General features: G+C 31.7%; 1 protein-coding gene across 2 annotated transcripts; it reads right to left on the bottom strand.

Annotated features, from left to right (window-relative positions):
- Positions 1–22,388: 22,388 nt before the first annotated feature.
- LOC129288514 (ethylene-responsive transcription factor RAP2-12-like) lies at positions 22,389–25,521 on the bottom strand. Of its 2 annotated transcripts, XM_054925130.1 has the most exons (4): positions 25,050–25,521; positions 23,664–23,896; positions 23,005–23,255; positions 22,389–22,682 (listed from the first exon to the last, which is right to left on the bottom strand). In XM_054925130.1, the coding sequence occupies exons 1-3, from the start codon at positions 25,345–25,347 to the stop codon at positions 23,049–23,051; spliced, it is 738 nt and encodes a 245-aa protein (XP_054781105.1). In that variant the 5' UTR covers positions 25,348–25,521; the 3' UTR covers positions 22,389–22,682; positions 23,005–23,048. The 2 variants fall into 2 exon arrangements, with proteins under 2 accessions (XP_054781105.1, XP_054781104.1); XM_054925129.1 differs by having other exon boundaries at positions 23,005–23,896; positions 25,050–25,520.
- Between the last annotated feature and the right edge of the window lie 468 nt (positions 25,522–25,989).

Below are 25,989 nucleotides of genomic sequence, written 5' to 3' on the forward strand. Positions count from 1 at the left end.
ATGTAAATTCTGAACAGAACAAAAAAAGAAAAGAATATTAAGTTGGAAACGTTTATTTCTACAGGCATGTGTTTGGTGCTTTGGTTAAGCAAAACAGAGAAAACAGTATATTTTGACGAGTTTGATTTATTAAAAAAAAGAATATGTAGAGTTAAAAAAATTAATTAATTTTATTCGCCTTTTTATCTTATATTTTTCTTAAAAATTTTAGAATCTCATTTGTTCATTTTTAAATCAAATTTATTAAAACCTTCCCTCCAACCAAACAGGTAAAGTTACGAAGATTATTAAATTGATTAGGTCTTGATTGCGAGGATTTGTGATTTTTTTTTTTTTGTTTTCTTTGTTTTGTGAAAAGGAATTAAACAAATCATGTGGAGAAAGGCACTTGCATCTGAATTTGTTGAATTGAAGCGAAGCCTATCACGTCACGTCATTTTCGCTTACGAATGGGGTTGAGTAAAACGTGTCGCCATTTCGTTGGACTGTAACTCTTCTTTGTTCCCATCCATCATCTTCCCTCCTTTTTTTTTTTGAAATAAATTAGTTTAAAAATAATAATTCTTCATTCTTCAGCATGTGATAGCCACCTAATCGAATTTATCTACTTCACCGCATTATTCTCATCTTTTCAAAATAATATATAATTTTACCACAAAATTTAACCCAAAAAAGATTTGGATTTTGGATATAACTTTGTAATTAATAATAATAATGAAAAATGCAACTCACCCGAAAAATGGTTGGACGAGAAAACCAAATTAGATTGTACTAAGAAATAGAGGAAGAAGGAAATTGTTGAAGTTTTTAACCTTTTTTTGCCTCCACGGAACCAAAAGCATCGTCGTTCTTATTTTCCTAACTCCCATGATTCATTTTTGTTTCCTTTTTTTCTGGCCGACAACTTTCTTCTGTATTAGAAGTGATTTTTCCCCCCCAAAAAAAAAGTCCATTTTATTGCTGATAAAAAAAAATTACACACACAAATCAGAAAAGTCAAAAAAGAAGGAAAGCAATAAATTCCTGAGTACAAACTTTCTTCCGTATTCGAAGTGATTGAAAGCATGTATTTTCTGGGCAAAAATAATTAATGTTTAATCTATTTAAATTTGAATTAAATCTTTTATTTATACATATAAAAATTTATGAATTTTAATTTGATTAAAATTCATGCTTTATTATAATTTTTTTAAAATTTCAATTCTCATTATATATCGTTATTTAAAATTTCAACTATATAACCTTCTCATTTTCTCTACTTTTCACTATCAATCCGTCTTTTACTCTTAACTCTCATCTCATCTTTTGTTCTTGCCTCTCATCAATTCAATTGAAGAATAGAAACAAACTTGTCGCTCTCATTTCATCTCAACTTTCTTTCGAATCTCTCTTGTATTTAAAAAATTTTATATTATTTAAATTCATCAATTCAAACGTTGATAGGCTAGCTGGTAGGCGAAATTTTATCTGGCAATTCAATTGGATCAAACCAATCTAAAATGGATTAAGTTGGATATTAATGACCCTATTAATCCTGTTACTGAAGCAAATGTCAAAAGGGACTAATTTGCCATGAAAACGGTAATTAAATTAGAGGAGCCCATAGTTGTAATGATTGACGGGTGTATCAAACCTTAATTTAGATGTTAAGATTTTTTATATTACATCACTTGAATGTGAAAAATCTTTTAAATATGTTTAGATTAAATATGAAACGTTGTTCGAACATACTATTTTTCAAACATAATATTATTTTAATGTTTGATATTACAACTTGGTGAAAAACTACTAACAGTACTCATAAATATGTATATAACGAATATTAAAACATTGATATCAGCTGTTAATTAACAAAGTTTTTAATTATAATAACTTTGACTTGATTTTATAACGCAGCCAAAAGGTGTCGAAAAGAGTTGCAGTCTCGAGGGCTTTTTAGATATTCAAAACTATTTAATTGAGGCTGGAGATGGGGTGCGTTGTTCACCTTGGAAAATCCAACCACAACAGCAGAAAGTTTGAAACATATTTGTTCTTATTAATTATTTGCATTACATTCAACTTTTCATTTGCTTTTTTAAATTAATAATAATAATAATAATAATCAGTAATAGCAGCAATAACAGTGATACTAATAAGATTTTTTTCTTTTTGCATTTCATCACCCAGTATCATGAAAAATTAACCACCACCCATCTAGATTAATTTTAATATTTGTTATGTGGGATCATTGTTATCCATGATAGAGTTATAAATATATCTCAACTTGAACTCAATACTTTAGGATAAGATGATTCAATTTCATCAACTAATTTAAACAAAATGCCTCTTGATATAGTAATAAGAAGATTATGATCTTGACTTATTTGGTCTAATTCTAAAACTTATTACTCCCTTCATTAAAACATGTAAAACATTTTTAACCGAATCTCACTCCCAATAAAATAGTTATCTACTTTCAAACTAACATTATCTCTTCATATTTATCCTTATTAAATATCTTATAACAAATATAAAGTCACTATCAATAGGGACACTTTTGAAAGAAAAAAAAAAGGCAATGATTATATATCAAAAAATTAAAATTACCTTGTAATTTTTAACATTCAACTCATCAAAAAATGTCTTACATTTTTAAATAGAGAGAGTACTTTATCACCTAATTGGTCTGCCATTAGATTAACTAATAAGGAAGTGACTTATATAAGTGTTGGTGTGCTTATTAGCACCCCACAGGTCTATGTCTCTACTAGAGTTTCAACCCTTCCCTATTTCATGCAAGGCTCTTTCTCCTCTTTGCTTGGGAGTTTTTTGGCACAGCCTTGTAGTTTGGCCTTTGGACCTCTCTTCTTGGCTTTTTGCTAGGTGGGTGTGATTCATTGAGTAGTTGGGTTAAAGCAGGGAAGTCGATGGAAGCAATTTGCAGCAATGATGGGTTGGGGGTTTTGGTGGTTGGCAACAGTAAGACAAACGCAATTTGCCAAAAGTGAGAAGAGCAATTGATTCAAGCTAGTTTTAGCAAGATGAGATTTTGGGTTGGTGATTTTTACAATCTAGGGATGGTAAAGGATCTGACATGGGTGGATTTATCAATGAAGAGGGAAAAATTGAAGTTGGGAATTCTTGAATCCACAATAAGATTAATGGGGATTAATGATGAATTGAAAGCATTGTGGCTAATTTGTGTAGGAATTATATGGATGATGGAGGATTCTGGCTCCTTATTGTTTTCAAAACAAATGGTTGGGAACTATAGAGGCATTATATTGTGACTATAGAGATAAGTAATTTTGAATAGCCAAGGACCTAACATTGGAAGGACTATGACCTCCCTCTCTGGTATATTCTTTCCAACCCTGTTTTTTTAATTTGGTGATTTTATCTAGTTTTCTATCATAAACTTTGAGATTGATCAAGTCCACCTCTTGGTTGAGATGTCTTTAGATTTATTTGTGGGGAGTACTTTTTTGCTATGCGATCTTGTTTTTGCTTGTTCCTTTAGGCTTAAATGCTAGTAGAATCAATGATGATATGCCATGGGTGCCTCCTTGGTATGAATATTTTGATGTTTTTTATTGTGGCTAAGCTTAGTAGGATTATGGAGGACTTGTTCTCGTCTCTTATGTAAGATGATATGGTGTATGTGTATGGAGCTCTTTTAATCCTAATATTGTTGCTTTTTTTCCCTTTTGGTTGAGCTTGTCAGCTGTAAAGTATTCTGTCTTATATGAGATTATTCAACCTTTATGGATTTTATTTTAAATCTTGATAAACCATTAAACATGTGTTGTTTTTCATAGATCTCAAGGTATCTTTGCCAAACTATACTTTGGGTTGATCAAGTTGTGGCTCGAAAGAAGTGCTCGTCGAACATGGGCATCCAAGTCTCTATTCTTCTCTTAAATAAGGTCCTTGTTTTATTTAGGATTTAGCATCAGGATTTCCCTTACTTGCACCTTGCTTTTTCTTGTATCATTTTAACTATTCCTTTCCTTTTGTTTCTTTTATGTTTACTGTTGTATCAAACTGGCTCCTCCTTTGATGGTTAATGTTTATCTTTTGGTTTATGGCAAAAAAAAAAAAAAGATTTGACTTATTTCTCATGGGACATAGTTTTGAATTCTTACTAATATGAAAATGTGTGTGTGTGTAAATTGGATATGGTTAGTGTTCATCTACAGCTGAATGAACAGTGATTTCATATATATATATATATATATATATTACATACCTCTTGTAAACTAAAATCTAATGTGGGTTGTCCAACAAAAAAAATCATGTAGGACCCATAGAAAATAAGTGTGGGGCCCCAAATAAAAAATATTTGTGAATATAGAATTCATAATTACAAATAATATAAGGCATAATATTTTTGGTAAATGTAGGAACTCTACTTATTATTTGCTTATATTTTGTATATGTATACAATAATTAATTTATTATAAAATATAAATTTAAATAATAAATTATAAAATAGAATGTTTTATTGCAATGAAATTACAAACTTAATTTATATAAATTATAAAAAAATATGTATAATTTGATAGATAATTTTTATTATTTCAAATATTAACGCACATGAAATAACAAAATTCTATATAAAGTAATTTTTAATTTTATTTTAAAAATATACATGCTAATAAATTATAAAATAAAATAAACTTACAGGGGATAAATATTGGTTTTTTTAAAAAAAAATAAATTGCACATTGAAAGATTATGTATGGCTTATAGTAAAAATAATAGTTAAAAGACGTATCATAAGTTAATTGTATTTTTTATATGTATAAGATAGTATCATAATAACTCTGCAGTTTTACTCCTAATATTATCACAATTAACATGTATGATCAAAACTTTAACATGCATGATCAAACTAATTTTTAGTATGGAATAAATTATTATTTCAATTTTAATTTATATAAATTAACAAAATATGTTATTTTGAGTGCACAAAAATAAATTATTTTTCATTTTTATCTTTTAAACATTTTTATCTTTTAAATTATTAAGTTGAATGAATAGTAAAATAAAATTTAAAATAGAATAAATTTTACATAAATTTAAATTTGCATAAAGTAACATGTCACAAGTACACAAAAATATGTTATTTTAAAATTTTCATTTTTTTTAATTTTATACTTACCCTTTAAAAGATAAAAGATCCTTACAAATATTTTAAAAAAAAATCTCAAATAGATTTTTTTTATAATGCTTATAAACAAGAAGACACCGGTCAAAATCTAGTTATTTATAGCGCTTTAATCTGCAGGCTAAATCTTTGAAATTCTATCACCTAAATCTTTCTAAAATAAAATGAAATGACAACCAAATGGACTCTGTCCTTCTTTATTGAGTGTGCTTTTGTGTTGAAATGTCAACACACCACGATGTTATCAAATCTTTATGATGCGTATTTTCAGGTTTAAATAATGTCCGTGCGATTGGATGTATTAAGCATCACGCTAATTAAAATTAGTTATAAAACTTTGATTCATATTTCAAATATTTTAATAAAAGTTATTCTTAACATGATCTCAACATGTGAATAGCTTGTTTTGTCAAGACTCAACTCAGAGAGGATCTCCGGAGAATATTTTTTACTTTGATATTGCATCACCAAATTTGTCATTGAGTAAAACACCACATTACTTTATTATTTTGTTGGTACTAACAAGAATTAATCCAATGAAAAGTATTATTTTTTTTACAACATGATATATTAATATTTAAAATTTTAATTTTATTTTAAATAGGATTACTTAAAAATAGATGTGAGTAATAAAAAGAGAAAGATTTTGTCGGTTATATATTTTATTATTTTTTTAATATTGTGTTTTGTTTAAAAGATTTAGCTTGCGAATGTATACCTTTCATGACAAGCACCACTGCAGGCACCTGTTTGAATAATGGGTTTATGCCTTTCTAGTCTGTCAATTATTATTATTATTATTTCGTGTTTGTGCTGTCCTTGCTTCTGTCACTTCGTTTTTTATTTTCATTTTTAGTTATTTATTATTTATTTTATCTTTTTTCTCCCCCGGGTTGCTTCCCCTTCAGCCACTGCCTTTTGCAAAAGCCCGGGGGACTTTTGTGGTCCACGACGAAGGCTCTCTCTCATTCAAAATCATATTATCATAATCATCACATGCTATATCTAAATAATAATTTTAATTCATATATTATCATTAAGTACACTAATTTCACAAGAGATTAAACTGCAAAAAGGCCTTGATTACCGGAGATTAACAGTCCAACAAAGTTACTTAAAAATAAAAAAATCTTCATGCTAGCTGTTGCTATGCCACGTACCAATACAACATGAGAAACTTTTGAAATTTGTACTTTAAAAAAATTACTCATTGGGACAATTACGTTGAGGTCCCCACAACACAATTAAATATTATAAATTACTTATCATTTTGTTATGATAAGTTTACTTTGTGATATTTAATTATATTATGAGTAACTTATGTGTAATTCTATTTTAAATATTTCTTTATCACATGACATGTTATTATTATTATTATTATATATATAGTTATTTGATAAGGCTATATTCGAACATTGCTGAGCTAATTACAGTAGCTCTCCAAAACAAATATTTTTTACATTCATACATTCTTGCACCTGTGATCTTATATTTAAGTGATCTTAACGCTTTCTACTAGGATTAATGCCTATTACATACGTTTTTTTTTTATCCCAATACATACTCCTTTTGCACTTTTGGGCTCGGCCCATTTACATTTTGCTGCAAACAATATCATATTTACAGTATAGCAAAATATATTATATTTAAAAATTATATTAAATTAATTTGTGATGCGAAGGCATATGGATGCCATCCCAAATTATTATTATTATTAGCTCATTCCAAAATGTCAAAAATAGAGCGCGTGTAAGCAGCCAAAGTCACATGTGTCTGGGACTGCTTAAGTTTTTAGCCTTTTTCTTCTTCTTTTCTGGCTTTTAAAGTACATATATATCATCATATACATTTTTCGAGCATTAGTCTTGTAATCTAGTAGTATATAAACTCTTATATAAATGAAATGTTTGTGAGTTTCATCTCGCATGCAATATCAAGTTGTTAATATCTGCCCTTTAATTAAAAAAAAAGTCATCCAAATTTTAGAGTTGCTAGCAAGTAACAAATTAAATCAGACTTGTTTGTTAAATATGAATATCGTGCCATATTATATGATTCCATTTTTTTTTCGTTTTATCTGTTTTGATGAAATATTATAAATATCAACAACATGTTATATCAAGTAAGATCCTCATCAGAAACTACTCATCTATGTGTAATGGGGAGGCTTGTTTGGATTTTGTTTCAGATTCGATTTATCTCAATTTTGTTAAGAATTAAAAAAAAAAGGAGATTCATGCTAAAATAGGAAATCGAAATAGATTAATTTAATGATCATCTATCTTTAAGCACCTACTTAAAAAATTATGGGGTAGCTTCACAATGCACCATTTGCCTCTTCAGATATAATTTGAAAAATGAAAATGATGAGGCAGGTTGACAAAATAGGGAGCATGTTTTTAACAGTCAAATAATTATGCAGGGGGAAAATTATAAGGATTATTATTTTAAAAATGGAGGAAAATTATTATTAAGCATTTGATGATTTGCAGACTGAAAAAGAATATATTGTACTCAATACAAGGAAAAAAAAAGTGTTTAACACCCATGATTTTACGTTAAATTTTTGAAAATATTTCATAGGTTTTCATTGGCTTAAAAAAATGTGAGAAATAAACAAGGGTTAAAGGAAAAAATATTTCAAAATATTTTCTTGATACCCTAATTTTTTTAAAAACAATATCACCTCACCGTTAACGTAGATTAACGTTAATAGTTAAATCTTTGTTTTGACCAATAAATTTATACGTGTCCTTCTCTCTCTCTGAACAGTTTTTCCTCAATTGAATTTTCATCTCATTTAATCTTCATCAAACCATCGTCATTTCATAAAAGCAGTGGAAGACATGTCTAAATTTATTAGTCAAAGCAAAAAATTTAACGGTCAACATTACTTTAAATTAAGGATAAGGCAATATTATATTTTTCAAAAAATTTTAGAATAATATTATTCTAAAAAAATTTTAAAAAGTCAAGCATCATTTACAAAAAAAAAATTAAAATACTTTTATCCTTTAATCCAAGGAAAAATGATGCTCGTGGATCAAAGCATAGTAAGAGAAGGCAATGCATGAGCGGTAATAACTGGAAAGAGGTTTGAAATGAAACCATGTCAGCCTTGGAGGCTACCAAGGGGCAAGGGAATCTCAGGAATCGATGATGTCATGTTATGTCATGTCATGTCATGCAACATTATGTGCCCTTTTACGTGCAACTTGAGCCCTCGTCCACGTGACGCTCACCGCTCACCGACCCCTCAATCCCATTCTTCAGTATTTCTTGAATCATCGATATGTGTGTGCAATGTCATTTCATTTTTTAATATTCCTCAATGGTCATATATAAAATATTTTTAAAAAATTTATTATCTTTAAATATAAGAAGTCACGATAATACTTTTAAGTACTTAAATAATTTTATTTTTTTAAAAAATAAAATAGATAATTAATTTTATAATTTTTCTTATCATTTTTATGATATTAATCATGATATTATTAGAAATAAAATTAAAAAATTATTATATTTTTATTTAAGTTTAATTAAATAATAAATATTTATTAACATGCGAAATTCGATTAAAAACATCTTACGTGTAAGGATAGAAAGAGTGTTTCTATTATTACTTGATCCTTGTCTAGTAGCTTACTATCTTACTCTATTTTACTACCCTCCCTTGTCGTAGGAAGAGGTTTTTTTTTCTTTTTTTCCCTCTACTTTTCCGATTTTTACTTTTCATTAATTTTATAATTAAAAATTATTTATTAAAATGATATAAATGATAAAGATGGATAGAGTGAAAAAAAAAGAAGGGGGAAAAAAAGGAAAGAGTCCTCTCCCCACTTGCCCCTTCTGTAATTCCCCTCTTACAATCAATTGTATTTCATCCATTTCTAAATGTAAGAAAAAATAATAAATTTATATAATTTAACAAATATTTGAATATAATAATTTTGTCAAAAATTTAAAAATTTAAACTAAAGTATTTCTATAATTAATAAAATAAATTTATTGGATAAAAATAAATATTAATTTTATGAGAGATAATTTAAGAAAAATATGAAATGTTGTTTAAAATTTATAATTTTACTTATAAATAAAAATAAAAAATGCATGGTAGCTTATCTCATATTTGAAAATGAAAGATGTAGCCTTTTTGTAGATTTTCACACTAAAAAATTAATAATTTTATTCATATAATTTTGATTCAGTTATAACTAAACTGTAACTCATTGTAAGTCAGTTTTTATAATTTTGACTCAATTGTAACTCAATTTCTAAATTTTAATATACTATAACTCAGTTCTTATAGTTTTAATCATTTAAAATGTTGGTCCTTATATCTTGAAAATAAAATTCTAAAAATTAAAATTGTGTTGACATTTAGGGACTAATTTAAAATTACTAAAAATTTTAATTTATTAAAGATTTATAGATTTAATCTTTCTAATTTTATTTTTAAAAATATAAGGAATAATATTTTAAATGGTTAAAATTTTAGGGACTGAGTTGTATCAAATCAAAATTCAGAGACTGATTTATAATTGAGTCAAAACTTTAAAAACTAAATTATAACAAGTTAAAATTTAGGGAATGAGTTATAATTAAGTCAAACTATATAGACCAAATAATTAATTTTTTCTGTTCACACTCTTTAGTACTCCCAAGTCTTATCAAATATAGATTCATTTTTTTAATTATTATGAAGGGGAAAGGTTTGCCTGAAACTTATATTTCGGTGTAAAACAAGCATAATTCATTAATTTATTGATTAACACAGTGACTATAACTGTGCATGAATATCCAATGGATAAAGTTAAACACAAATGCAATTACGTATACAACGTATTTTGAGCACATTAAAAGAAATTATATGGTAAAGTTCTCATTACACCCTATGCATAAGAGTCTAAGTTCTCCCTACACTTAATGTTATGAGAGCTTAGTTGTTTTAAGAGAGATAAAGAGGTGGTTAGGGGATGTCTGAGCTTGGTGTTGAAGGATCGGATGGCGATGACAGAGAAATCTATTGCAGAGCAGGAAGCGATTATCAATGAACCTTTAGTCTAGAAAGAAGAAGAGATAAAGAAAGTATTTATTGGAAAACTAATTACTGATAAAGAAATTGGTGGAAATGTGTTGGAGACAATTATTTGAAAGACTTGGAACTTATAATCAAGTCTCACCGTGAACAAAATTACTAGAAATGCTTTTCTATTTAAGTTTATAGAGGAGGATGAATATAATAGGATTCTCGAAGTTAGACCTTAGTCAATAGATGGCCAACTCTTGAATCTACAGGAATGGAAGAAGTATAAAGCATTTGATGAATTTGATTGTAGTTGAAATCTAATTTGGATCCAATTGCACAATATGCTCTTAGAAGTGATGAACATTGAAAATGCTATTCAGATTGGTGGACATGTTGGTGAGGTGATGATAGCAGAGAATCCTTTATGTAATGATAGAATATTAAGATGCTTTTTGCATGTTTGAGTATTGTTAGATTTAAGGAAGGCACTCATGTCTGGATTCTAGATTCCATAGCTTGATGGAAGTTTGGGCTGGGTAACTATCAAATATGAAAAGCTACAAAACTTCTATTATTATTGCGGATGAATTGGATTTCATGCAAGAATATATGGATTAGTAAGGCTAATGTCTATTGTTAATTTATATGAGCCGAGATATGGAGCATGGTTAACTACCAAGCATATATGGGAGGATGTTAAGATAGTAGTCAATGATGGTTGGCTAGAGGTAAATCACTCATGGTGGAAAAGAGAGGAAGAAGAAAAAAGAAAAAAGAGATAGACGATTATAATTCTAACTATGGTCATAATTGCTGTGATTTGAATATAGTTGACTTATTTTCAATTAAACTTGATAATCAACTGTTATGTGGGACCATTATCATCCATGATAGACTTATAGGTATATCTTGACTTAAACTCAATACTTTAGGATAAGATGATTCAATTTGCTCGACTAGTTTGAACTAAATACATCTCAAGGTAGTACAGGAGAGAGGGATTTAAAAGGCAATCAACTCACCTCCTTATCAACTATGCGGCATAGTGTAAGGGGTTGAGCTATGCTTAGGCAGTTGGAGGAGTAAGATAGACTTCTCCATAGTTCTCATAGATAACTTCAAGGTTGTACTAGGATTAAAGCTCTTCAGGCAAGTAAATACTTACGCTATGCATTACTAGACCTATCCTCTTAGCCTCTTTAAGAGTGATAAATTATATATAGCTCTAGTGTCACACATAATAGTGATTATGTGATCCATTTAACTTTCTATCCACATACATCAAACCCTCACCTTTAGGATTCTTTGGCAAGGGCTTGGCCTTCAAAGCACTGAGGAGTCTTAAAGACCCCATATATGTATTAGGCTTGTCTTCTTTAGCTTTCTCCATAATAGCTACCAACGTACCCTTTAGATATTCTTTCATTCAATATGGGCTTTTACACGTAAAACATTTCATTTGATCATTGAAGGTCTTCTTCTGCCCTTCAGGTAGTTTCTTCTGTTGAAACTTGATGTCACTCCATTTATATGTCCCCTTGCCCTTGTTTCCCCTACCTTTACCAAGATTAGGTTTAGAAGACTTGGGTTTAAATGACTTACCTTTTTCCTTATGATATTCTATAAGACTTTCAGTTATCACAATTGCCTCATCGATAGTCTTCACATCACAATGTTATAATTCATGCTTAGCCTAGTTCTAAATACTATCAATACAATAGAAGAGGGCCTCTTCGCTACTCAGATTGGGAGTCTGAAGAGTTAAAGACGTAAAGTCTAGTATAAAGTCAAACATGGCGTTATCCATAAGGAAGTAAACAATGATACATACCTTAGTTTGGTCATCATTCATCCCCAAGGTGTTAGCATATCGTTCCATATGTCATAAGAAGTTCTCAACCTTTATGAAGTCTTGTACGCCCTTAAATTTCTTAAATTTGGGAAGATCCAATTTCACTTCCCTTGCTCCCCTATTTTAATCTAATAGTGGATTCCTTTCTTTTCTCTCCAAGGAAATCTTAAGTGTCGAGTTGTTATTGCATGGTGAACATGGAATCTATCACCTTTAACTATAAGGATCTCATGGCATCCTCATGTTGATTCTTAGAGTTTTGTAAAGTATCCATACTAATCTTTAACCCTTCAAGTTCTTTGAGAATGTGGCCTTCTAACATACTCATGTCACCCTCAATATTCTCTACTCTACCAACCATCTCTTCTGTGGTTTTTTTTAAGGCAATTTTGATTGATAGTATAGCAAGGTCCTTAAAGCATACCTTACTAGTTCCTATTGCCTTCTTGCCACTTTCGTGTGGAGATTTGGATTCCATTCTTCTCTCTTCTACAAGAGCAAGAATTTCCTCTGTTATTCCAAGCATCCTTGCCTACAAATATGAATCCAAATTGTGGCTCCCTTAAACTATGCTTTAATACCACATTGCCATGGCCTTGGAACTTCCTTTTTCTTGAAATTTTTCAACCTTAGCTTGACTAACCTCTTAATCTTAGCTAAGTCAGTTGAAATCTCCAAATGTAGGCACAGAGACTTGACAAATCTCCAAATTTCTAGAATGTATAAGAGAAAGATATACCTAGAATAATTTAGATACTTCAAGCACTCTCCATACTTTTCTAGAGATATTTGAGTCTTTTGGGATCATACCAGTGTATTCTAAAAATCTTGATGCCTTTTTGATTTTTTTGGATCTCTCTAGTAGAGTTAGTAATTCAGACCAAACCTGAACCGGCACGAAAAAAGTTAAGGTTGGGCTTGACTCTATGAGCTTTTTTAAGAGAGTAGGATACTTTAAGCATGATCTGAATAAGCCCGATCCTTAAAATTTTTGGCTCTATGTGTATGCAGAGTAAACAATTTTAGCCAAGCCCAACGGACAAGCCCAAACCTGCTCGAAAAAAGTTAAGGCCAAACTTGGTTATATGAGCTTGTTTAAGAAGGTAGGATACTTTAAATCATATCTAAATAAACTCGACCCGCCTGAGTTACCAACTCTACTCTTTAGTCTCCTTTGGATCATTTTGAAAGCTTCTACAATATTTTAACCTCATAAAAATTTCTAACTTTGTCACAATGTGCTCTAAAAAAATAATATACTTAATATAGAAGCATTTCTACTTGTTGATTCAAATAAAAAAAATTTTGCTTGTTGATTGGTTTTTATTTTCAAATTTTTTCTAATTTATATCAAGTATATATTATTGTTTTCTTAAGGGATCTTTTGTTGTTTTGACTTCTCCTTTCTATTTTGAAAAAAAGATATATTTTAGGGAACATAGCAATGAAGGATTGTTAAAGAAAATTTATGTTACTTAAAGATTAGTTGTTATCAAAATTTAAAAAAAAAAACCTGAATGGACTGTTGTTAATTTAGAATAAGTTCTTGTTAAAACTTGAATAGATATTTGTTAATAAAAGACTAGCTTGAATCAATAAGTATCCGTTCTAGTTTTAACAATAAAAAAATCCTTGATTGATATAAATTTTCTTTAATGGTATATTTTCCCTATATTTCACTCCAATCATCATAATCAATGATTAAAAAAAAATAAAACTAGATGGTTGGATCATCGATCGATTAGGCTAACAGGTCAATCAAGCCAAAAAAACCATTTGGAAGGTGGGTCGGATTAGGCCGCTTTGGACTAGTAATCGAATTAGGAACTGGGCCATGTTTTTAAAAATTAGACTATTCAAACAAATACTCTTTTTCTTTTTTTATCAAAATTTATAAAAAATGACCAATTTTTTTAATTGTTTGATGTTATGTTGCATCATGTGGTTTATTAAATCATGATAAAATTAAAATATTTAATTTTATTTTTAAGTTTAGTAACAATTCCATATTTATTTCTTATATTTAAATTATTATATATATATATATATAATTTTTTTAATTTAATTATTACATGACTAGTTCGACCATTAGTTCTACCTAGTTGGACCATACAAACCATAAATCGCTAGCCTTTCTAGTTTAATATTCGATTTGATTTTGAAAACATTGATTATAATATAAAAATAAGATATAGGCTATATATTCATGCTATGTGTGTCTTTATACGAATTATGTAATTCTATAAACCCATGTAGAGCTCTGTTCTAAGTGTCATATTTTTATCGACAATGCAAGTGGAAAAGCATGTAAATGAGAAATCAATCCTTAAACTACAAGTTGAAAAGTGTTTGAAATCCTAAACTCATCTTTTGTCCAATGTTTCTCTTTAGTTTTTGAAAATGATGCATTTAAACCTTATCATCAACAAAAGTTAATTTTGACCATTTGTTGATTAAAAATGAACTTTTATTAACGACAGGAGTTAGATTGTACAATTTTCAAAAGTTAAAAGGGAACAATGCATAAAAGATGAGTTAGGTTCTCAAGCACTTTTAAACTTATAGTTTAAGAGTCAATTTACTTATTCACACAATGGAAAATAAAAAGTAAAAAAAAAACACCACTAATCAATAGAGCATCCATCACGCTTTAACTAAGATATACCTGGCTAGTTCTAAAGTTGAGAGTAGGGCATTGGTTTGAGAAAAATTGGCATCTTTTACTGAGAGTTAGCCACAATATCTCCCCCATATCTATATGTCGAACAAAGACACTATTTATAGCAAGAAGCTTCTATTACATTTAATATCTCAATTCTTATATGATCTAATAAGATAGAATAAAGAAACATGTGCGTACTTAAAGAATTCATTAATCGCTTGAGAAAACTCGATTACATCAAGTATAGACAGACGCACAACCCACTGGTCCCCAAAGTTTTCAGAGAATATAGAGATAATGGAGCAGAAGAAAATGTATCGTGTGTTTGTGGTTATCGACTGATCGACTTATAAGGATCAGATCAATAACTGCTTTATTAAATAATTAAATAATTATATTCCATTATCTCTGACTCAGTCAGTTAAGAGATAGAAAATAACTGATGGCTACTAGGTTATGAGTTGGGCCTCTGCCTATTGGGCTCACCTGTGTGTCTACATATCATGATCCATATAAGATCATAAAAATCAATCTGTTTAGGCCTGTTAATTAATATAAATCCATATAAATATTCCAACAATCTCCCACTTGGATTGCATTAATTAAGTAAGTTGTATAAACAAGCCACAAACAAAATTTAGAAAAATGAAACTTTACAAATCACTGGATCCTACGGAGAAACAAGTGATATAATGTCTCATAATCTGAATAAAATATGAAATTTTATTTCAACACAACTCAGTAAAATAACAGCATAAATCACTGATTCTTATAGGAAAACAAGTGACATGTAAAGCATACCACAACAGAATCATCGAATCTTATAGGGATATGAATGATATAAATGCATCTAACTAAATTGAACATGACTCACAAAAGAAAATAACGCTTAAAGAGAAATTGCAACATAAAAAAAAGTCCCAAACTCCTACTAAACTAGGGCATCAAAGGAATTCGTAATACCCATTCAAGTTACATGATTTTGAAAAAATTTTACAGTAAGCCCTTGGTCAGCAAATCTGTAAGCATTTGCGTGCCAGGAATGTGTACCACACAGGTCTGAGACTCAGCAATTTTCTCTTTCACAAACATAAGTTTGATGTCAAAATGCTTTATACAATTGGAATTTATGTGGTATTAGCATAGTATACTGCAGATTTGTTATCACAGTAAATGGTTAAAGGACATGATATTGACTCAACCAGGCACATGCCAGATATCAACTTTCTTAGCCATATAGCGTGACGTGTAGTCTTAAAAACAAGCAATATACTCGGCTTTCATAAATAAAACTGCTATAAGTGTCTATTTCATACTTTTTCAAGAAACAGCTCCTCCAGACAACATGAAAATATAGCCGATCGTAGATTTATGATCATCCAGACAAGAGGCAAAATCTGAATCTGAAAAGCTAACAATTTTAAGATCTTCTGATTCCTTAAAGTCATAATCAAAATACCCAACAACCTTAAAAGAAATTAACCTTCTACAGGTCAACATATAATTCTTTGCATCTTGAAGATACCTTATAACTTTCTTAGCAGCCTTTCAATGATTTAGACCTAGATCATTTAAGTATCGACCTAGCACTCCAATAGCAAAGGCTATATCTAGCCAAGTACATACTTGAACATACATAAGGCTACCAACAGCGAAAGCATATGGTATCTTTCTCATTTCAGCCCTCTTCTTATCATCCTCAAGATACTGTAACTCTAACAATAGTTCACCTTTCTAAACAGGCAGGTGAGGGAGAACAAATCCATTCTGAATTTCTTAAGTACCCATTCAATATAGGTGGTCTGTGATAAACTAAGAGTACCACGAGATCTGTCATTATGAATCTGTATCCCAAGAACGAAAGAGGCTTCACCCATGTCCTTTATGTCAAAATGGCTAGACTATAGGTGTTTTATCTCATTGAAAAAATTTATTGAATTGCTAGCTAACAAGATATCATCAACATAAGAAAAAGAATGGCAAAATTGTTCCTATCAAACTTCTGATAGATACACTGATATGAGACATTCTCAATAAAATCAAGCGAGGTGATAACTTTATCAACTTTAAATACCACTGCTTAGAGGCCTGTTTTAGCCCTTAGATGGATCTCTTCAATCTGCACACTAGATGTTCTTTACTAGATTCAACAAAACCATTAGGCTGTGTCATGTAGACTTCTTTATATAAATCGCCATTCAAGATGCATTCTTGACATTCATCTAGTGAAGATCAAGATCAAATTATGCAACTAAAGCCATTACCACTTTAAAAGCATCTTTTGTGGATACTGGAGGAAAGGTCTCTATGTAATCAATACCTTCTTTCTGGTTGTAGCCCTTAGCTACAAGTCTAGCTTTGTATCTATCAATTTCACCTATAGCTCCTTGTTTTGTTTTAAAGACTCACTTGCAACCTACTGACTTAAAACCCTTTGGTAGCTCTAAAAGCTCTCATATGTGATTGCGGTACATAGAGGTAATTTCTTCACTCATAGCCTCTAACCATTCAGAAGAATGTGAGCTAGAAATAGCCTCTTGGTAAGATATCGAGTCTAAACTATCAATAGCATCTAAATCAAATTCTTGTAAATACACCATGTAATCATCTAGAATAGCAGACCTGTGAACCCTTTGGAACCATTTTGGTTCAATAACCAAATCCTCATCACCTTTTAAAGGTAGTTCAACTTTAGCTTCATCCTAGTCCACGACATTATTTCTATCAATATAAAGGGTTGTCACGATAGGCATAGGCAAAATACAGCTTTCGTCATGTAAAGTGATATGCCTAAGCACCGAGCTCCCACCGTCTAAGGCATCTTCAAAATGGCTAGACTATAGGTCTTTGACGTTTATGCCCAATAGCAATATTGATATGAAGATTAGAACATTCAAGTGACCAATTATTCAATCGATATAAACTATATGTCAAGGAAACACAACCAACATTAATGGAATCAAAACAAATATTAATTTTTCTATTTCCTTGGAACAATGAATAGCCACAAATATCCAATACAGAAGTTGAAATTAAATTCATCTTCGCAAAAGGTACATAAACAACGTTGTTCAAATTTAAAACATGACTATAATTTAAATACAAAAAAATACTTCCAATGCATTCAACTAATGCCTTACTCCCTGTTATGCCAAAGACTGACCTCTGTGCCTTACTTGGAATCTTTTAGTTTTTTAGCCCCTATAAGGAATTCAAAACACATACAGTGGCACAAGAATCCAGCCACCATAAGTCAAAGGAAGTTTTAATGGTATTAGATTCAAAACAAACTAGAGCTATAGGGGCAATTTAAAGAATTATACCTTTACTTTCTTGTTTATTCTTCAATTTGAAGCAATTAGCTTTAATGTGACCCGATTTCTTACAATAATTACATAACCCCTTAAAAGGTTTCTTCCTCAGCTTCTCACTCTTATCACCATCTTTCTTAAAAGTTGAATTATTAGGCTTTAGGGCCTTATGCTTCTTCCCCTTTTTCTTATACGACCCTCCAGATTTGCTACTAGAGCTATGAGAAACATAGTTTACTGAGTGAGAAAAATTCTTTTTTATAACTTCCTCTTCTTGAGTGACTATTGATATCATCTGGTCAATAGATCATTCAGCTTCTTGTAAGTTGTATGAAGTCCTCAAAAATGCGTATTCTGATGGCAATAATTGAAGAACACGATAAACTAAGGTACTTTCACCCAAGTTCCATATGATTTAAGCTTGTTATAGTAATGAACAAGTTTTAGAATGTGCTCCCTAACACCAGAAACTCCATCATATCAAGTATTATCAAGAAGTGACAAATAGTAGTTCTTTTGAATCTTGTCAAGCTTCTTGTATTTGTTACCAACAGCTGTCAAGTATTCTACTACAGTATCCTTTTCAGGAATGATATTCGTAATTCCCTTTTCAATTGTGTACTTGATGATCGCTAGACAAATTCGGTTGGACTCACTCTATTATTTATAGAAGGCCATTTCAGAAGCATTAGACTCTAAAGAGAGATCCGCAGGCTTAGGTTCTCTCAGAGCTAAATCTTTCTAAGAAATAGTCAGATACATATTTAGGGACTATTTCTAATCATCATAGTTAATCTCATTGAGAGCTTTCACAAAGGATAGTTACGCAAAAGCAGAAACTGAAATCGTAAAACAGAAAATGGGAAATATTAATTATGCGTACACAACATAATTATAAAACAGAATTTCCCAACAAGCAATTATCAATTATGCAACTATAATCATGCACCAAGAAGGCTCACATACCATAAAAATTTAGCTCATACAAAAGTCTATATAAAATAATGCATTAAACATTTTCATACCTATAGGGTACAACAAATATCTAACACATTTAAAAAAAAAGTGCTATTAGCCTATCCTCAAAAACCAACCATCAAAATTACATTAATAATGTCACACCTATGGGGTATGTCCATTACCGATACTGCAAGATCTTAAGCATCACTAATAATTCACAAAGTTATAAATTTTATGACCTTAGGACAAAACAAAATAATTTCAAAAGTCCTTAGGACCTTTTGAGAATTAGAGAACAAATTTGAGACTTAAGAGGAATTTTAAAATGTGTCCAGGGGTAAATTAATAATTTTGAAAGAGATTTGGGTCCAAAACATAATTCTGAAAGTTAGGGGACTCAAATATAATTTTTAAAATTTTTTTGGGTCACATCGTGAATAAAAGAAATAATGGGCCAAGGAGGTAATTTAAATTAGGGCCAAAACATAATTTATGGATTTTTTTTTACACTGATCTGCCCTAATATGTTTTGGGCCTAGAACGAATATTTTTTTTTTTACAAATCTGAGCCCAAATGAAATTTAGGCCCAAAACTATGAAACCGAATCCCTAGGATCCAATTTGTAACCTTATTATTGCATCTTCCAATTGCCGTGAGCTACAGAAGCCATGGGAGGGTAGCACAATGATGGCACATTGAACCAGTCGACGACCACAACACCGACAACTATGCAACGACCTGCCACTATGCCGGCAATTGCTCCGGCAGCGTGAAACTAACCATTATTGCATCTCTGTGGTCTCCGCTGAACCAGAACAATGGAAACGATGCCAGCTAAAGAATCTCCGTCGACGGTGAAGGCAAGACAACGTTAATAGCCAAGGCGCAGCGGCAACGACAAAAGCTCTTTTGCATACCAGCGGCCATGTCAAAAAAAAATCCTGAACTCTCTCTCTCTCAAGCGACAACAAAACCTCTCAAAGTTAAGAGGGAAGATCTCCAACAAGTAAGCAACGGCAACGTAGACGGCACCAACAAAATAAAAAAAATAATACGAGAGATCAAGATTATAGCAACAACAGGCATCAAGATTATTTATAAAGAATAATCAGATCTCTGATGAATTTAATTTTCATTATCATATTCAATAAGAATGGAAAATGAGAACTAAACATACATGAATATGATAAACAAATCAAGGAATTTCTATCCAATTTATCATGATCTCCATAAGCATATTGAATTGAGATATATAAATTAATATTCATAATCAGGCTTTGATGCCACGTGTTACATTTAATATCTCAATTCTTATATGATCTAATAAGATAGAATAAAGAAACATGTGCATACCTGAAGAATTCATTGATCACTTGAAAAAGCTCGATTACCTTGAGTGTAGATATACCCACAACCCACTGGTCCTAGAGTCTTCAAAAAGTGCAGAGATAATGGAGCAAAAGAAAATGTATCATGTGTTTGCAGTTATCGACTAATCGACTTATAAGAATCAGAACAGTAACCGCTTTATTAAATAATTATATTTCATTATCTCTGACTCAATCAATTAAAAAATAGAAAATAATTGACGACTACTGGATTGTGGGTTGGGCCTTTGCTCATTGGGCTCACTTGTGTGGTTCACCTACCTCGATCCATATGAGATTATAAAGATCAATCTATTTGGGCCTATTAATCAAATGTAAATCCATATAAATATTCCAATAGCTTCCAGTCAAAGGAGCATGGATTTAACAGCAGCAACACCGAACATCATCCTAGGATACCCTCTTCTTCCTGAACCAAATATTTCATTATTCTCGAATCTCAAGAATAAACTCTTCTGCTCTCTTTGAATTGCCTATGCATAGAATATGGCCTTCAACTCCAAAATGAGACTAGTGAGAACATCAACCTAACCAAAGGAAAGGAAGGGAAATAATCTCCCACGCTGAAGGCCATAAGGTTAATCATCACCTTCCTCGCTAGCTCTCCAATCCTTGTACCATTCTAACACATATCATTGAATGTAGCAATCAGTAACTCGCTCAGATTCATAGAATCTGCACCACTCGTGTACATATTACATCTTATTCACAAAATCGCCAGATGATTCTTCTCTTACACTATGTTTGGATGAGATGAAATGTGGGAGAAAAGAAAATAAGGGAGAAAGCAACTTTTTCTCTTGTTTGGATGAGGAAAAAAAAAGTGAGAGCTAGGAAAATGTTAGGGAAAAAATAAAATGTAAAACCCACCATATTCTCTCCAGATATAAAGAGATTTTGGGAGGAAAATATTCATTTCATGTCTACCTCCTTCCCTCTTGCTTCTTTGTATTTGCATATTATTTGACACGAGCTAGCTTTTGCTTGATCATCTCCGACCCTCCATGCTTTGCATCATACCCTCAGCCCTCACGTAGCTCTATCTCAAGGCTATGCATATTTTCATCTTTTTTACAAATTGCATATTTTTATAACTATGTGTCTTTCATATTTTTATGATATTATGCATTTATAATTTATTTTTTATGTTCTAGTTGGATATGCTCGCTGCCAAGTCAAACTCATGATTATAGGTGAAAGCAAAGTGCTCTCACCAGCAAGGCAGTAGCTGAACTGTAATTTACTTTTTATGTAATTGTATTTAATTTTTAAAATTTATCCACTTTTAATCCTTTAAATTAAAAATAACATATTTTATTAAATTATTTGATTTTAAAATATAGTAACATGAAAATAATTTCTACCAACAAATTTGATTTTAAACTATTTTAATGATGTTAATTTTTATATAATTTTTAATTTTAACATATTTTTATAAAGATCATTACATTAAACATAAATATTTTGATATAAGAGTGTTGTAATCATTGGGATATTGGTTCATTTTTCTTCATTCCTATTATCTATTGTCCATCCAAATACAAGTTTCTTTCCATTTTTTTTTCTCTCATTTTCTTTCTTCTCAACTTTTCGTTCAATTCAAACAGGGGGTTATTGAACCCTTCTTAGGCTAAGAAGTTCGTTGACGCAGATTTTCCTCCTGTCTTCAATTTTCACTGCCATAGCTCCCAAAAGCCAACGTCAGTGCATCCATAGAGCAAGATCATAGGACAAATACCTTGAGGTCGATCTGCGTTGGTAAGGTCATAGTTTTCTTAACGCAGGCCAATTCTGCAGAAGAAACCACCACAGCAGGAGCCTGACCCCTCTTCAAGAACACCAAAGGCCCGTACTTTTCAAGAGGGTTCGAGCACTAATTCCCCCTGGACTACGTTTTCGCACAGTTTAGTATTAATATGAGCTAGCTTTCCATTCAAAAAAATAAAAACAAAGGAGTGGCGAAGAAACAAGACCTCCGGGACTCAAATTGGTGGAGGTAATTACTAACTATAAGAGACCTGCAAGCACTACTCTGAACAAAACCAGATAAATTATTCAAAAATGGGTTAATTGATGCATCCACTTGATTGGCCATAATCGAAAACAACCAAGTTAACATTTTACTGCATCACACACTTGACAGAATCATCCTCATGAATGAATGGCAAACTCAAAATCTCTAAGAGTTAAGGTGTTTGACATGTACACCTACATATCCATAGTCCCGCGCTTACTTTCTTACCAGCGTTCAGAGAATAACCATCCAGGCATGCTTCAGAGGGTCCGCTTTGTCTTGACTCAATCTCCAACAAAGATGAACACCATTCCTGAAATCAATCAATTGGACAAAACATTGTATTTTATTTCAGAAACCAATGATACTTCGTTATGAAGAATATTACATTTTGGTCCCTGAAAATATCACTTGGGTTTTCTCTGGAAAGAAAAATAATCTATCGTACAGACCTTGACTTATTTTAGTTCGATTCAATCCAATCTTTTGATTGACTCACAATGGACCAGTTATCCCCAAAATCAAGAAATCAAGGACTCAATTATCCGTTTCGGTTTTTCAAGGAGAAACCCAAATTAGTTAGTCCGTGAGTGAATACAATTATAGGACCAAAAGGGGAATAAGAAAATACGTACTTGTAACTATATTCTCAAGAATGAGAAGATAATGAGAAAGTTGCTCAGAAAATTCCCCCAGCATCAAAGCTCCAAAAGTCCATTGCGTTTTCACCATCCTGAGCTGTGTTTTCACCAAGCAAGGTTTCTAATGAAGCATCATCCCAAGTCCCTTCAGGGTAAGGCGTCTGAAAGAACCGCAACTGGGATTCAATATCTGCAAGTTCCTCAGACAGTGTCTTTGCAGAATCATTTTCCAGAGACAGCACACCCTGGCAGTCAAGAATGTTATTATTCTGGTTGGCATCACTAACAGCTTGAAATTCATCTTCTATAGAAGCAGAAAGCATTGACGAGATGTCAGGTGTCTTTAGGCCCTGTTCACCCCACCCGATACCAGAATAATCATACGAATTACTTGCTTGATCTGAACTGAAACAAACAGGAACATTAACATCATCCAATGGTGTGAAAGACGTGAGCCCATCTCCACAGCTGGGTAAGCCTCCCATGTTAGCATACTGATTAACCAGTGGTTTCTGGTCCATCAGACCCATGGGACAGATGTAGTCCTTTGCGTTGTTCCCAACATTGAATTTCTGGTTCATAATGGGCTGAACAGAGTGTTTTACATCATATTGTTTTGGGGGAGAGCCTAAAGCCTCATCAGGAAAGTTCACCTTGGCTTTCTTACCGCGAATCCTACGTGCTTCAGCATCATAGGCTCTAGCTGCTTCTTCAGCAGTGTTGAAGGTTCCAAGCCAGACACGGACACCTTTCCTTGGGTCACGGATCTCAGCTGCCCATTTTCCCCATGGGCGCTGACGGATTCCCCTATACAGATTCTTCCTCTTTCTTTTCTCAGACTTGTTAGCTTTTCCCTTGAATTTCACAGATTTTATGGGACCGGATCCTTCAATGTAACAAGAAAAGAAAAAACTATAATATGGGCAAAGCAAGGATAATAGATTTGCAGTACAAGTAAAAAGAGTAATATCAAGAAAAAACAGCTCAAGCATCTAAATAAACACACATGCACATACAGGTTACAGAATAAGGGATGATTGCAGTAAATAACACATGAAATGACAAAAAAGACTGATCTGTAAGGAAGTTGCAGTAAGATGAAGGGGTATCTAGAATCAAGCACAGCTTGTAATCCGAGATTTTTTGGGTCTTGACAACTGATTCTTTGGAAAGTATTAGTTATTTAAGTAACAAGACAGAAGCAAAAGAACCAGCAATATTCAATGCAATATCGCATCTAAAACACCATTAAAGCTCAATTACTGAACAGCCAATAAAAAATTATATCTTGATCCGCAAATGTCAAAGTTTGAAACAAATAACACAGATTTTCACGGCAAAAAGGAATCGCATCTACCTCTCTAATATAGATTTTGTAATCTGATAGGGATATATAGTGTGGTCGTCAAAAGCAACTCCCATTAGGCTAACAGGCTAACCACACTCCTGCTTTTACATATGTGCACAGAGGAGCAAAAACGAAATCAAGCAGCATGAGATCAGTTTCAAGAAGATTTTATGAACATTTCAGAACTCCGCAATCCGTGTTCTGAAGTATTATCCAAGCAAATAAAACCGTTCCAAAGAGGATCCACGTGATCATATTTATGCTGTAATCACTTGCAAGTGATTCATGGAGCGGATGCGCAAGGCATAAAGGAGGACTATGTTTCATTAACCAGTAAAGGAAAAACGTATTAATGAACATTAATCGAAGTAATAAAGCTAAGCTTATCGCAAGGTCACAAATCTAAAAATATGAAGTAAAAAGAGCTTAGAGGAACATAAACCAGCCAAAAAATATTTTGAAAACCGAATTCCATGTGAAAAATCAAAACTAGTAATTTTCCCGATAATACCTGATAAAAAGATTCAAAGGCTGCAATTGTTTTAAAAAATAATAATCTATGCTGTAAGTGAACATTAACACAACTATTTAAGTTAAATCAAAAGCTGGATATAACAACCAAATGACCCGTGATTTAAACCCCCCAAAAATATATATGTACATATATATATATATATATATATATATATACCACGAGAGAGGGATCCGGAAGGCTTGAGGGGTTTGACAGCGGAGAAACCTAAGGTCTTGAAATCGAACAGCAAATCATCATCCACATCCAACTCATCGATATCAGAGTCGTCCTTGAATTCTCTAAAATCAGCTTCGAAATCACCATCCGAATCCCCGAATCCAGACCTAGTGGGCTTCGAGAATCGCTTCCCCGAACTGGGTTTCTTCAAATCCGGCCAGAGGATATCGGCTGTAAGCCGGCGAGACCTGGCCTCCGGCGTCTGAATGAAGTCGGAGATAATAGCACCTCCGCACATCTCGCTTTCTCCAGCACCGATAAAAGATTATACCTTTTTTATTCTTTGATAAACAAAGCTCAGAAAAACTACGAGCAAGAGGCTGAGAATTTCTTTCGGTTGACGAAGAATGACGAAAAAGAACAAAAGTACAAAACTGAAGGCTTCCTGAACTGAATAGAAGAGAAATGGGAGCTTTTCAATGACTTCAAGCATAAATAAAAGGAAGGAAGAAGCAATGAGAGCTAGTAGGGAAGGTGGTTTTACCACTATGCCCTTGGCTTACGTGTTATTTACTACTTCCGTGGTTAGCGTGCTGCTGCTGGCTGCTTAGGAAGGTTTTGCTGTGAATTAGTTTAATGTTGCCCATGCAAAGAAGGGGAAATGAAACTAATATTTATTTAATATTTCCTCTATTTAATTTTATAAAATATTTAATTAAATTATATGTAAAAACAGACCCAGGAGCTAATTAAAAGGGGCCAACTTAAAAATAAAATGTAAAGTAGTGAGGCCAAAATCCATTTTATATTTTTTATGAGAAAAATTTTATTTTTTATTTTTTCAAGAGATGATTGAAGTGCAGGGGCAACCATTCCCTCCTCCTTTACCTCCATTCTTGATGGCAATCTAATAAGTTAATTAATTATTTTTAAAATTAAA

This window comes from Prosopis cineraria, unplaced genomic scaffold (genome assembly GCF_029017545.1).
Source record: "Prosopis cineraria cultivar Desert tree isolate PC_DT_omini unplaced genomic scaffold, ASM2901754v1 PC12, whole genome shotgun sequence".
In the NCBI taxonomy this organism is placed as follows: domain Eukaryota; kingdom Viridiplantae; phylum Streptophyta; class Magnoliopsida; order Fabales; family Fabaceae; genus Prosopis; species Prosopis cineraria.